This window comes from Orbicella faveolata, unplaced genomic scaffold (genome assembly GCF_042242905.1).
Source record: "Orbicella faveolata isolate gen_17 unplaced genomic scaffold, um_ofav_v1 contig_2, whole genome shotgun sequence".
Classification (NCBI taxonomy): Eukaryota; Metazoa; Cnidaria; class Anthozoa; order Scleractinia; family Merulinidae; genus Orbicella; species Orbicella faveolata.
In genome coordinates this window covers 32,239,595-32,254,778 of record NW_028301547.1, presented here as the reverse complement: position 1 = coordinate 32,254,778, position 15,184 = coordinate 32,239,595, and the positions used below count along the sequence as shown (strand labels likewise).

Below are 15,184 nucleotides of genomic sequence, written 5' to 3'. Positions count from 1 at the left end.
GCCTAGAAGCTCTAAAGTGAGCGTTCAAAAAGTTTTGCTGTCTTCATTTCACTGCAAACCAACGCCATCGAGAGTTAGTTTAGAGTCCCCGGGCCTGGAAAATATCCCCCAAGTTCCGGAAAATCCAGCCAAAGTTGCTCAAAATCACGATGCGCGCAAGGCGGTCTCGGCTACACTTTCAGTCTTAAAATGAAGTGGGGCTATATTTCGGCCTAGAAGCTGGAAACCGAGCGTGCGAGCGTTTTACCTGTGTCTATTTCTCTGCAAACCAAGGCCTTCAGGAGTTAGTTTAGAGTCCCCGGGCATGGAAAATATCCCTCAAGCTCCGGGAAATCCAGCCAAAGTTGCTCAAAATCACGATGCGCGCAAGGCGGTCTCGGCTACTCTTTCAGTCTTAAAATGAGGTGGTGCTATATTTCGGCCTAGAAGCTGGAAACCGTGCGTGCGATCGTTTTACCTGTGTCCATTTCTCTGCAAACCAAGGCCTTCAGGAGTTAGTTTAGAGTCCCTGGGCCTGGAAAATATCCCCCAAGTTCCGGGAAATCCAGCCAAAGTTGCTCAAAATCACGATGCGCGCAAGGCGGTCTCGGCTACTCTTTCAGTCTTAAAATGAAGTGGGGCTTTATTTCGGCCTAGAAGCTGCAAACCGAGCGTGCGATCGTTTTACCTGTATCCATTTCTCTTCAAACCAAGGCCATCAGGAGTTAGTTTAGAGTCCCCGGGCCTGGAAAATATCCCTCAAGTTCCGGGAAATCCAGCTAAAGTTGCTCAAAATCACGATGCGCGCAAGGCGCGCGTAAGGGCAGAGTTGCTGTATTTAACCGCAGCTTATGAATTATTAATGATACGGCGCCAACTTTTCGACATGGAGTTCCCTTGAGAGACGTTGCAAAGAATTTTATAAGTCCTAGGGCACGTTGCTTGTCGCCAAGTGACGCCCGTTAGATCTCATCTGGGCACTTCAGGACTCACGCTGGCCCAGTTCGCGACAAGAAAGCTGCCTGGGACTTTCCGCCTGGATCCATCCGCCTTGCACTGGCGACCTTCACGTCCAGCACCTAGGCAGAGCAGCCCTCAGTTCGTCGAGGGATGCTGCTGACTTGCGGGCATCCGAACTTTACGATGTTCTTCAACCACCAGGCGGCTGCAAACAGCGTTAGAACTACCAGCCAATATTTCAATATTTGCGCCCGCCATCTTGCTTTTTCGCGCCAGTCCTTCTCGATCTTTCGAAAATCGACGTCACAACATGGCCGACAACTCCTGCACGGCTGTCAAAGCCAGCTTCTAACACTTTTGGACCAGTTCAAGAGAGGCTGACTGAACGTGAATGGCAAGATTTGCTGTAGGGGAAAAGCTAACAAAGTCCTTTTTCCTGAAATTCGGCCGAAAAGGTGGGTTTAGAAAAGCTTTATTTGCAATATTTTACTTGAATAACGTAAGGGTTAACTTGCAGACCAACTCAAACGAGGGAAGGGCTTCTTATGTCGTATTTTGGTTAAGGGTGAACTTTGGGCTAAGTTTTCTTTTCAAAGAGAAGGAGGTTCCTTTCTGTGGGCTAGTCAAAACTCTGAAACTTATCACATTTGTGCAAGTAGAGCATAGCGTAAACAACTCTGTGGCGCACAGATGAATGAAGTAGGATTTTGGTTTCGTATACTAACAGGAGGGGGGTGAATAGGGGTCTGCAAATCCGCCGATCCGTGCCTTTTTTACCCCAAATCCGTCGATCCGCCAATATTTTTCTTCAAGTCCGAAACCACAAATTACATCCGGAAAGGTAAATGTGAATGCCATTGTCACTAGTAATGTCGTACAAATAGAAGGCAACATGCGTGATGACTATAACACAGTACAATCCCAATAACAGTCTCACACCTGAGTTTAAATGAGCTTTCTTTGACAAAAGAAATAATTTGGTAAACTCGTTAACATACCAACCAAGGCTGAAGAAAGATCTATGATCCAAATTTCGTTCAGAACCCGAGATCTGAACATCAAGACAGGCACAAATCCGGAATCCGCCTAAAAATTCACAGCTGATCCATGATCCAGAGTGTTTTCAAAATCCACGAATCTGCTCGATTTACGGCAAAAATCCACAATCCCTACGCTTTTTAAGGTATCACTAAGGGGAAAATTTGCCATTTTGCATAATTTTACTTTTTTAAGCTGTTGGATAAATCTTCAGGTAATCTTTAAAATAATAAAAAAGATCCACAAAAAAATATTATATCTGCTGCTAGTTATTGAGCGAGAAAGATTTTTTGCATATTAATTACTTAATGAAGAGTTGACAAGTTCTGTCAAATGAATTAATTATTGAGGCAAGAAGTTACATGACATCAAGATCATGCTGAGTTGACCTGCGATTTGTGCACCATAATCAGTACCGGATGTCTTCCAAGAAGAAAAAGCGATCTTGCCTGTTTTCATCGGCCAAAGGAAGGCCAAAGAAGGCGAAAAACACTTTCGACAAAGAGTGGGCTGCTAAATTAGCAGAAAGCAACAAAGGGTCATTTTATAACCAAGAAAAATTGCTGGATGAACTCGACAATGATTGCGATCATGCAGCCAGCGAGCAAGCCAAAATGAGCGCAAGCCGCACTAAAATACTGTTGCAAGAAACTGTTGAAGCAGAGGAGATTGATGAAGAGAAGTGGACGAAGTTTATTCACTGGTGAATAATTTACCACATGCTGTCCCGGGAAATTTGTACGTCTTCCATGTTTACTATCACAGTCCTATTGTTATACAGAAAGTTGATTCCTCTGTGGTATCTCCCTTGTTGTCATAATCTCATAACACTTGGATGCCGGCGAATTTTATTTTTTCTCTGTTTCTTGAAAGTAAAAAATAGGCGAGTTGTACGTGCATTTTGAGTTCCAGGTCGGCAGTCCTTGGACCAAATTGGCTGAAATTCGGAGAGACTGCCGACAAAACCGTGTCTGCGAATTCTGATTATTCTTTTCTTTAAAAAGTTATGCCTTTTGTTTGCAGGCAATCCTATTTTTTTTCCTTTTCTAACTTTATCCTCTTGTAAAATAATAACACACGCATGTGCCAAATATCTGAGACACGGTTTTTGAGGTCAATGTGTGAAGAAACGGATGCCATGTGAATAGTTTTCTCTGACCTAAATTTAACGGGTGTATACCTTGATTTATGGGTTCGTGAAGCGTTGTAAACATATTCACATTTTCGAAACATGGCCAAGTTTTACCGTTTTAAACAGGTCGGGTCATAGTCTGTAGTTATTAAGCTTCCAATAAATATAGGGTTTCTATGGGTTTTTGTTAAAACCATGAACACTAGAGCAGACTGCGCGCCGATGATCAAATGGGTTTTACTGATACCTTAAGGCCAAATCTGTCGATCCGAAAATCTATTCACCCCCCTCTAACAGACTAATAGATCAAACCAGTATCATACTATGGAAGTCTTCACTTCGTCTTCGTGGAGGTCTGCCATAAACTGTTTCCTAACATTCGTAAAAGTATGATTAAAAGTTGCATGAGAAATCTTGGTCTTAAGCTGTTGAAGGCGCCTCAAGAAATTCAGGACAAGTTTAGAACTGCCAGACCTTACTTGGCCTATTACAACATCCTCTCGCTGATTTCTGAGTGAGACGTTGTCATTCTTGAGGCCTACCAGGATTCACGCGAAGAAAGGAAAGAAAATCCTAAAAAAAACTGTATGGACCTTTCTTAAGTAATGCTACTGTTATCAATACTAACTACATACACGTGGGAGAACAAAATGATAGCTTCCAGTCTGGAGGGGACATTTTTTCAAGGGATACCGTGTAAATCTTCAAATTAGCACCTGGGGCGCTTATTTCAAATTTAGGAGAAGACGGGGGACGCTTATTCAAGAGGGCGCTTATTTAATTTTTCCCAAATCATGGCCTGACATGATCATTTTTTAATACGTCATCTGCACGTTAATAACAACATACCAGTGTTTAGCGACATAAAAAGCTGATCCTAAAGTTTAAATTGCAGTGCCGTTAGTACTTAACGTGTTCAACGTGTTCACTTAACGTGTCCACAAACTGAAACAATGTGCAAATCTAATATGACATGACAAAAACTCTACATCTACATCAAGGAAAGGATTTTTCATCACAGATTTTCTTAGAATTGGCCTTTTCATACAGAAAGCAAACACATTCATAAAGATCTTCATAAAACTACATGGTAAATGGTAACATAAAAACCATTTTTGGCTTATTTTTAATGACAAAATCGTTGCAACAGTGCTTTTTGCGTCTCCGACAGCCTTCCTCTGGTTCAACTAAAATACAATCTAAATACCTTTTGCTCACAACCAGAAACTACTGTAATCATGTGTTGATTAGGCTTGCCACTTCCATTTTATAACATAAAATGTAGGGGTAACCGTGGGTATTTTGGAGTTATTGATCTTTTTTTCAAAATGTTTACGCTGCCGTTTCATTTTTTCCTGTCACCTTCCCAGTAAGTAAAACATTTGCGTATCTCGCACTTGTTTTGCGCTTGCACTACGCCATCTGCAGGTACATGTGTACAGTTGGATTTCAGTATAACTTTCATCAGATAACCGCTAGTTTTTCAGCTGGAGGACGTTAACAGTTAGTGGTTAGCGATATGCTGCTATTCTGGTGTTCCTGGTTTAAGTACAGGTTCATTAAACTTGATTTGGTCACAGTAGAAAAGTTTTGCTTTCGTTTTAGTCATGTACCTGGTAGCGTAGTTGACTGCATCAATGTCAACCCCAGCATGCATGTGCCACTTAAACCATGCCTTACGTGATGCATAGAATGCGTGCGCACTAACAAAAGTAAACACTGTCCTTAAGTACCAATTTCTTAGTAGAAAATCTCTTGAATGCTTCTTCGGGAGGTTTAGCCATAGAAAGGCCATTGACTGGGTTTTCAGAATCGCAGGAACAAAAAGTCGATGAGCAGATTTCATTGGACTTGGGCAGTGAGATTAGTGTGATCAACTTGTCATGGTCTGTGGAAAGACTGGAAAGTGTATCCTTCTCCCAGTCATTGTCATTTGATTAAAGGTAAGCTTGTGCTATTTTTAATAATGTTTAAGATGTGGAATACATGTAGTTTTCTTATCACCTTCCCAGATAATTGGTAAAGATTATGGCATACAAGGAAGATGACACTCTCTCAGAGCAAGACTTACAGTGTGGTTGCTGCTTTGAGTTGATGGTAGAACCCACCACACTCACCTGCGGACATAGCTTTTGTCGTTTCTGTCTAGCTCAGTGGTGGCATGCGTCAAGTCATTGCACATGTCCAGAATGTCGACAGCCTTGGTCAGGCTTTCCAAAAGTTAACATTGTTTTAAGGTGAGGATGGACAACATATCATTTTGCCTTATACTGTAAAAACCTGCATGTAAGAACCTACATCTTTTGAAGTCTGGCAATTCTGGGGTAGCTATTGGCAATTTACGTTAGGTAGGTGCTTATTAGGTTCTTAATTTCTGTGAAGGAAATATGGTTGTTGATCCCCAGAAAAATAAATAAACTTGGGTCTGGTCCTTGACCCTTTCGTACTTGATCTTGCTCCCAAAAAGCCATATTTTTTATGGTCAAATGGTTTTTTGGCATGCAATGTTGCTAAATTGCATTAAATTTGTTAGGAATGCAATATTTTACATTTGATCTAGATTTTCGACTACTTTCTATAGTCCAATGAGTGATGCTTTACTTTAGCGCATGCACATAAGCCAAAATTTGGACTTTTTTTTGCTGAAAATGCGTTGCATTTTTTGTCCTGCCTCCTTTTCCTTTCCTTTTTCTCTCTCTCTCTTCTCTCACTATCATCTACTCTTTTCTTCCTTTCTATCAGCTGCAAAAGTTTTGGTACTTACCATTCAAAAGACCAGCAAATGAGACATTGATCAATAACGTTATGGGGGTAATGGCCAATTTTACCAGCAATTTTGCCGCATTTAGTGGATTTTCAAAATGGACACACATATGGAAAGCTCTGTCTCTCCTGAGTTAGTTGTTTATCAGAACAATCTGCTGATGTAGGAATCAATGACGTCACAATTAGTTCTTTGTCTACCCCTCCAAATGTTGTCTGGGGACAACACTAGGTGCCAAAGGTTTAAATATGCAGTGTTATTCAAAACTGTACTATGATAAGCCTAACAGAACTGATTACAGAATACACAGTGGAACCGCGATATAATGAAGGTGCTAAGGGACTGACAAAATACGTTTGCTATAACGAGGTTTCGTTGTATCAAGGTTCTTTTCCATACATTTTACAATTGCTGGGGCAAAGAATAATGTTTTTTATACCGACGACTTTTGTTATACAGAGGTTTGGTAAATCAAGGACCCACTGTATATATAGTGTTGTCTCTATAACAAGAGTTCATAATTTAACTGTAACCAGCATATTATAACCTGCTTGATCTTCCTTAGCTAAACAGGTTCTTAATATATTTTTGGGTTTTGTTGCATTATTATTGTACATGTAGTCACATTGCACAACAGCAGCAAGTATACATTTGTAAATCATTTCGTGGTCATCCAGGTATTTTAGGTGAAGGCAGCAGTCAAACAGATATAGATAGATAGATAATCTTTATTTAATTACAGTAAAATTTGTCAGCAAGAACAATTTATGAATAAGTAAAAACTAATATAAATTAACCTAAAACTTCAAATAGCTATTGAGGTAATCTCAGATAGTGCAAAGTGTAATTGATACATGTAGCTCTGGCACATAGTCACAAAGGTACTCACCCCTGCTCAGTTCACTTCTGATTTGTATTTACCTTGGTAGCCTGCTAGGGTATTTCTCCTTACAGAATACATGTATGAATGGACACAAACCTTGATATGACATAATCTTAGCAGTGTGTATGTTCCAGTGCAGAATTAACCACTGGGGAGATAAGTTTGGCATTTGGTCGTGCAATGGAAGTTCGTCTGTCATGCCAATTGCAGAGCGGTGTTCCCCCCTTTATGCCATATAATGTGTGTTTATTGCTTGTGACTGTTGGGGTATTTAAAGCATTACTCCCTAGGAACTGCAACATTAACTTGTGATGTCATGTCCCTCGAATAAACATTCCCAGTGTCTTAATTTTTTTTCCCCAGTTTTAACATATTTAATGTTCTCTTCTTATATAGAAAGACCATCAAAATATTGTTTCCAAAGGAAGTAGCGGAACGACAACTTTACCAAGAGACATTACCGAATTACAGATCAGTTATGTCCAAGTTTGATGCACTGCATATTAAACCTACTCAGAGATCTCTGAGCAGTCATGGAGTGCAACATGTGCGCTTTGGCTTTTCAAAAATCATATTTATTGTGCTGTCTATTCTGGGGATTGCCATGGTGAGTGCAAAAATCAGATTTGTTGTGAGCTCATTAAATTTTGTTTGTAAATGGTTCTTTTCATACATTGATGCATCAAACCATAATGAATTAAAAGTCTATGAGTAATAACGAAGAGGCAAGATTTGCTGTTACTCCGAGTTTCGTGCTTACGCACTCATCAGACAGTATTTAAATATTAAAATATTAGATTAAATACTGTCTGATGAGTGCGTAAGCACGAAACTCGGAGTAACAGCAAATCTTGCCTCTTCGTTATTACTCATATACTCAGCTCTACACTATATGTGTATTGAGCACTATTTTAATGGGATCTGCTACTTCCTCATATGGTTATGAATTAAAAGTCTACAAAGTTTTCACATCGTTTTGACAACTTTCCGATGGGGCTCCAATAATTGATTTGATCAGTCTGTTACATGTAAGTGGGAGAGTGGAATGTTGTCTTATCAACTCACTTTTGTTAGATTTTAATTGTCGTGAGGAAATCAAATGGGACCATTCAGGTTACAGTTGTCTAAAACCTGTCAACATAGTTGAGTCAGATTCACAGTTAACTGTAAATTTAAGGCTGGTGTGTACAGTAAATAATTCTGTTCTGAAACTGTTCAAAATATAGAGGATAATATGTGGCCACGTGGAGATACGAAATTTATCTTCGAGTGTTAAAAGATATTTCACTTGTTCACTGAGCTCACTCTTGAAATATTTTCAACACGTGAAGAGAAATTTTGTATCTCCAAGCAACCATATAATTTTTGTTATTATATAAATTCTCACAATACATAATGACCTTTTTGGTTATTTTCCGAAGATTTCTGACAACTTTCTGAAGATTTCTGAAGATTTTCCAAAATTTGTCTGAGTTCCAGATGGACGGTTCCAAAAATTTTCTGAAGATTTCCAAAGTTTTCCAAAGATAACCGAAGACAGCCGAAGACTTCCAAAGAAGATCCGAAGATGTTTCAGTCATACACCAACAAATATAAGTGCAGTAAAAGGGACAAAAATGTTATAAAATGATAGAGATATCTTCACATGTGGGATATCGTTTTTATCAATTTGTTACCACTCAGTATACCACTAACTTTTATATAATAAATTGAGGATATTACACAGCGGCACAAAGATATTGAACAATTTATTTTAGTCTATCCACTCAGAAATAAAATCTTAAAGCCAGAAGGTAATTTTCTGTACACTGGCTGTTTGCACAAACAATCATGAAAAGGCAGGAAATGGCATCATCAGTATCCTCTTTGGTGAGGATATGGAAAATATGCCACTCAGGTCCCTGGTGTAGTTTCATATTAATTTTATGAGACAGTGGTGTATTTTCCAGTGAAACACTCATGTCTATATAATTATACAAAGTACATGTACTGTGTGTCTCAGGGCTGTCATTAAGGTGGCTCCCTAGAGTATTTATGAACACCCTCCCCATAGAGCATGAGTTAGAAAAGGAATTTAGTTAATTTCTCTTAAAGTTTACCCTGTAGAGATTTACCAGTATGGGTACTGTTAGAATAAGGCTTATTTTTGGTTGTCAATTTTTGGATTAAGGTTGTTACCATGGCAACATCTCATCTGATGACAGGCAGATATATTCCTCATTTCTGCGTAAACTCATTCTTATTTATACTTTCCTTCGTTGAAATTTTTTCATACTTTGCCACATCATGGAAATGATATTGCCTGACATTTTGAATTGGTAAAAAGTCAAGGTTGTTGAGACGGTTTTTCCAATATTCTGTAATTTGTCATTCTTCTAAATATATTAGATTAGCTCTGACAGATTTTAACAAAAATAGGGTATTTTATAGGAATTGTATGTGGTTACATCTGGGCCAAATTTTAAAAAAAATCACCCAAGGAAACGTGTGAAAATTCACTGTCAGTCTTGCTTTTTGTGCTCATGTTGATGTCACAAAAATCGAAAAACACTTACATTTTCCTTTGAGCATGTGCAGATTACTTGAGCTTTCGTCCTATGTGCACGTGTAATCATAAAACTATAGGGAGCCACCTTAAGGGCTGTAATCTGTACTGTGCTAGCACCTGTTATGGCTGATTTTGCCTGATATTCTCAAACAGTTCAAACATTGAAGTGATACAACTTACAGTCCTTGTGAGAGTATTTCCAAATGCAGAAGAAAAATTACACGACTTTGTGATTCTTTGCAAAATGTTCTGAAAGAATAATTAATTCATAACAATCTTATGTGATCTTGTGGAGCTGTAAGAAAATTCTTGGCTGTCTTTCACTATGCATGGACAATGCTTTGTTTGAGTTGGTGGATCATAAACCTCTGTTACAGATTTGCCCATTTTCTGTTTGTATTTGTTTAAAGTAAGAAACAGCTATTATTCGCTTACCGGTATTCTATTATGATTCATAGTTTACGTTTCAAGTTTTGAGTCTGTTCATGGGCCATAAAGATCCACTTGTCAAAAAATCAGTGCTTAGATGGAGTACGCAGGATGTAGTCAAATGGTTAGGAAGTCTGGGTGATTGGGCTCAGGAATATGATGAAAGATTCCAAGCAGCAGGAATTGATGGTAACCTTTTGCTGTCGCTCTCAGAGTATGACTTAGAAATTCCTCCTCTCAGTATTGCAGTTTCCTATCACAGGCGTGCGCTAATCAAGGAGCTTGAAACATTAAAAACTCTGGGTATCAAACCTCCAGCAGACCTCTGGGAGTATAAGGTATGGTGTACATACTATATCAGTCTTTAAACTTTGAGCTTAGAATTATAATTATATTGAGTGATTACACATGACTTCATGGTAGCCAAATTAGTGTCCCAAAACAGTGAAAAATGGTGGCCATGTTGTTGTCCCAAACCAATCCTGTTGGAGTTGAACTCTTTCCTTATGTCATTTGCTCGAATAAATTTGCAAGACTGCTGGTTACAAAAGTGGAAACCCTTTATAGATGAGAAAGTGTCCACTTGGAGAAGTGTATGCTTAGTGTCTGTCTGCAGCTGGCATCATTACCTTTGTGGTGTGGCATTCTAGAAAACTGTTGGACCCTGAGATATGTGATATAGTTGACTTTTCAGCCACAATTATATTGAGGGAACAGCAACTAATTGCCAGTCATAAGAGACTACTTACTTGTAAGAACTTGAAGGAACAGTTGACCCTGTTGGCGCCCTTTGAAGTAGTCTGCGAACAGGCTCATGTTGGACCACAAATGCGTGTGGCATAGCTGCGAGACGAGACAGTGAGCCTGCTCTGATCTGTGCAAATTTTTCATTTTCACTCCAGAAACCACAGAAAAAATAAGCCAATTAATTTTCAGAGGAAGAATGAACTTTGGCGGTGCAGATTTCTCGGGAAATATTTGTAAATCTTTTTCATAACAACATGCAGGCACGATATCTGTGGTTGATAAAGTTTTGCCAAAGAAAAACCGTCAAATTTTATGTCTAGCAAGGACGCACACTTGATTCCAGGTGATCTTGCTTTGGCGTTCTGATCTTTGATAATGCTGGTACTGGGCAAACGCCTTTGTGTTGTTTCATTGCCCGCTTGCAATCACATATGTTTGTAAATTTAACTCTTCCCACATGCAGTCAGTAGTATTTCTAGATTCATTAACATACTTTCAACTGCTATTTCCTGCTCTCTCTTTAGTTTGAAATTTAGCCAGAAATAGACTGTATGCACACTCAACCCTTCCTCTGACTCCAAATGTGGATTGTGAGAATGTGCGGTAAATTACCGACTCCATGGGGATCTAATCGCTCCTCATCAAACATTGTAGATTGGAAGTTTTCTCCCCTTTCCCACTTTTCAAGCAATGGTATTTCAGAAGCAGAAATGAAAAAAATTATAGAGATCAAGGTAGGCTCACTTTCTTGGCACCTCTTTACCAGACCCCTTCCTGCCGGATCGCATTGCTCTTCACCGCTTGCCAGCATGACTCAAAGGTGAACCTGCTCACAGGCTACCTTTGCAGACAAACCATACTTTTTTAACCTCCCATAAGTGGGCACTATTTCATGTCCCAATGGTGTCCTGTTTATGGAATGTTCAACTGACTTAGGTTTGAAATTACCTTTTTGTTGCAACTCATGGCTTAATCTAGTTTTTTTGTTACATGTGTATCAGGCATTTAATAGAAAGCATGTCATTTCCTTTGTTTGCTTGTGTTTTTTATTTTAGGCTGCTTATCCTGTCCGTGCAATGCTTCTGTTGTGGGGCTTACGTGAGTTTCCAAGGTTAACAGTTCTCTTCACATTCTTTGTTTATCACCAAGAGGTTTTTGTGCCTCTTTTACGTCACACAAGTGAAACTGAAATTGAAGAAAGTCTATATGAGGTGAGAACGAGAACAGTGAATAAATATCAATATGGACTAATCTTCTCACCTAAAAAAGCATACCAAAGTTCTATAGCTGCCATTTTTTTTACATCAACTACAGCAGAGTATTGGTAAGTACATCTATAGCTGTTTCAAATTTGAGTCATTTACACTGTTTTTAAATTTAATATTTATTTTTAGTGAAATAGCAGCAGCTAAATCAGCAATGTTTTAGTTTATGCATAAATTTTCAATTAGAATAAAGACTGACACAAGATGGTGCCTAAAGTTTCTCAAATAAGTCTTTCTCTTCTTTACCACGCTGTGTATTAACAAGTGCTGACCATTTAGCAAAAAAATCCGGAAATTTCTGTTGGAAGTCAAAAGGAACAGTAATTTTTTGGAAAATTTGTTCGGAAACTGTAGACTACCTCCAGAGGTAGTCCTCTTTTTCTGTTCGGAACAGAATGGTGAAAATTCCCTTACTATTTGCTAAACTTTCCAGTTTCTAGTCTCTCATCAGCTGAAAAAATGGAAAGTCGAGTTGCAAATGGTAAACGCCATTTTGTATGGCCGGTTTCCTGATTTTGGAAAAATCCTTACCATTATTCAACGGTCGTCCCAACCAGTTTACTCTGACAAATGGTAAGCACCCAACATGTTTTATTTTATACTAATAACTGCATCATCTCTGATAGGGGATCCTTCCTTCAGAGGAGTATTTGCGATTTGTTCTACGCCTCCTTTTGGTGCCATATTACCTGATTGGAAAGTTTACAATAAAGTGGCTGTTTCTCAATTCCTGGGTCGGATGTGTTGTTCTAATCTACTGCATCCTTATGAGCCTGGTTGAGTGGTCCAAGCTAAAGTGGCTTTTATTGATGGGAGGTTGGAGGTGAGTTTGAATGTCTTCAGCAATAACAATTCCCCTTTGACAGGAAATGTGGAGGTCTAATGGCTTAAGTGCACTGGACATTAAATTAGATTGGTTCAGCTTCAAGCCCAGACCTGTGTTCTTGAGCAAGGAACTTCAATCTTGGGGTGCCTCCCCTCTCCCAAGCATATAAATGGCTACTGGCAAAATAGATGCTATGGGGTGAGGCTGGGAGGAAATTTTCTCAGATAATTATAGCTTCTTTCAGAGAAACATTGAAGCCTTGTGGGGCCATATTTTTGTCTGGAATATTCTCCCATGGAAATGCTAAAAGTGAAAAATATTATTGATAGCAAACTATGAATGTCACTGTTTGACAGATACATGATTGTATAATTGTCAAGGTTGCACCTGTGAATTGAAAAAGGTCTGTGGTGTGGATTTAAGCAGCACTGTACATGACCACTTAACTGCCCAAACATGATCTTAAGTGAAATCTAACATGATTTGTAAGAGATGTTTTTACAAATACGTTGAAGTCAGAATTTCAAATCTGTTTTTAATTGTACACTACTGAGTATTACATGGAAGTTCGTGCGCTATAAATTTTAATTATTATCATTATTATGATTATTTACACAGGCAACTGCCAACATTGTTTGCCGAGATAGCAACAACTGCTCTAATGAATGGTTTATTGCAGCTTTTCCTTTGGCAATTTTTACCCTCTTTTATTTGCAACATTGCATTTTACTGGATGTTATTTTTGGCACCATACTCTGCCTGGCATTGCTTTAAAGCTCAACTCTCTGAAGGAGAACGTGACAATAATCCAGCAAGAAACTTTCTTTTGTGGCTTTGGAGGAAGGCCAAGATGAAGATTCAACACTTACGCACACAAAGATGATTTTAATTCTCACACTTGCTTGATGTGTTTTTGACTTTTTAGTTTAGAGGTTAGCCTTTGTAATGTTCCAATAAGTTTAGAGTCTTGGTGTTAATCCATTTGTTTCTGTTTTTCAAGAAATATCCAGGCATTATATTTACTGTGCAAAACTGCATATTAAGGAAGGTCATTCTTCCAGTAGGAAAAGAACCTGAGCATGAGAGACCATAACAGACTAATGCAGCAAGTGAGGCTTGATTCAATCTGACATGTCTTACAATTTCATATAAAATTTACCACTAATTATTTGAAGGAAGGTGTGAGTTTATTCTTTTCATAATAATTAAAATTATTTTTAGCACTAGTGTGTTACGAACAAATTAAATTCCACTAAACTTTATTAAAATTTATTAAATTATGCTGGTATTGGACTGGAACTAGCTTGTAACTGAGGCTAATGCAGGGAGTCTATTCAAATGCAAATGACATATATCTCTTTTTAATGATATTCTCCCACAGTGCTGGAAAGAAGAGTCGGTCATCAGACACTGTCTGATCAAATTTGGAATATGTGCGGCCAATTTCACATCATGATCAGACATGATGTCCGAACATATTCACCAACACATTTTGACTTCTTCCTTTGAAGTTATTGTCCATCCATAATATATAAAATTAGCCAAGCCTAAAAGTGGAGCTCCTGGATCGGGTTGTTCAAAGCCCAATTAAGCTAACCCAGGATAAGTGAGAATTTTGATTTGAGTCTTGTAACTTTGCAGTGAGTTTCCTGTTTATATTGTTTGGCCCTCTCTTTTGAGTTTGAATAACCTCAAACTACACAAACATAAGCAGTGAAAAACAATTTTTTTACAAGAATAATTTATACTTTGGTTAACTTTTAATCCTGGGTTAGCATTAACTGGCTTATGAAAAACCCGGGCCTGATTATGAGTTATCGTTGCTTGAGTGCACGATCCAACAGAAACCCAGTACTTGGTCAGCGGTCAGCTTCAAAAAACATCTGACCTTGATGAGCTCTAAACTTGAGCCTGCGATATAATCACGTGATACTGGTCAGTGGATAACTTGTTTTGACGGGTGTCAATTGATAATAACATGGATGTCCAATATCAAAGATGTATGCTGTAAACCAAGGCTGCTTGACTTGGTGTTAGCTTGAGTATGGCTGCCATGTTGCACAACGTCATTGTCGTGTTTTTTGTTGTTGGACGCATGCACCCATGATCCATGCTACTAGCCATGTTGACTATGAAAAAAGAGTTGTATGGTTTTCTATTTCTATGCATGCATGTGATCCTGTTCCTATAGTTATATTGTATGGTGCTCAGCTTGGCAGCCCTTTGGGCTGCCCAAGTCTGCCAAAATCTGGTTAGCTCCATTGTTAAAGGGCTCAAAATTGTCACTGATGGTGTCACCAATGTGGCTAACATTGCATCTTTGGCAACCAAAAATTCTGGTTCAGTCGCCATAATGTCAACTATGTTTCTCTGTGTTGACGATCAATAGTAGTTACTCCGTCTCAGGCATCATGTCCTTCCAGAAATACATAGTGAAAGGTCTTTGCTCTTAAAACATTGTAAGAAAAGAAGTCTGCTCATCCTTTTGCTTTGCTGTATAGGATTCTCTCACATCTGAAAAGTTCCAAACAGCTGACTGTGTTCAAATTCGTCCTATAATGCATTGCAAACCCTTGAGCATTGAGTATGTCATGTATGCCTAAGGACTGTGTC

The 15,184-nt window shown here is 38.7% G+C and overlaps 1 protein-coding gene across 3 annotated transcripts; it reads left to right on the top strand.

Annotated features, from left to right (window-relative positions):
• The first annotated feature begins 1,209 nt into the window (after positions 1-1,209).
• Positions 1,210-13,851, top strand: LOC110069734 (bifunctional apoptosis regulator-like). Of its 3 annotated transcripts, none has more exons than XM_089288724.1 (8): positions 1,210-1,394; positions 4,928-5,052; positions 5,122-5,346; positions 7,153-7,363; positions 9,763-10,071; positions 11,536-11,691; positions 12,372-12,568; positions 13,190-13,851. In XM_089288724.1, exons 3-8 carry the CDS (start codon positions 5,138-5,140, stop codon positions 13,452-13,454), a joined length of 1,347 nt encoding a protein of 448 aa, XP_089144850.1. In that variant the 5' UTR covers positions 1,210-1,394; positions 4,928-5,052; positions 5,122-5,137; the 3' UTR covers positions 13,455-13,851. The 3 variants fall into 3 exon arrangements, with proteins under 3 accessions (XP_089144850.1, XP_089144851.1, XP_020632936.1); XM_089288725.1 differs by having other exon boundaries at positions 4,920-5,052; XM_020777277.2 differs by lacking the exon at positions 4,928-5,052.
• Positions 13,852-15,184: the final 1,333 nt, after the last annotated feature.

Coding starts and splice junctions, on each gene's coding strand:
- LOC110069734 (XM_020777277.2), top strand. CDS start 5,138: ATGGCATACAAGGAAGATGACACTCTCTCAGAGCAAGACTTACAGTGT. Junction 10,072..11,535: donor CAGACCTCTGGGAGTATAAG/GTATGGTGTACA, acceptor TTTTTATTTTAG/GCTGCTTATCCTGTCCGTGC. Junction 12,569..13,189: donor TTATTGATGGGAGGTTGGAG/GTGAGTTTGAAT, acceptor TTATTTACACAG/GCAACTGCCAACATTGTTTG.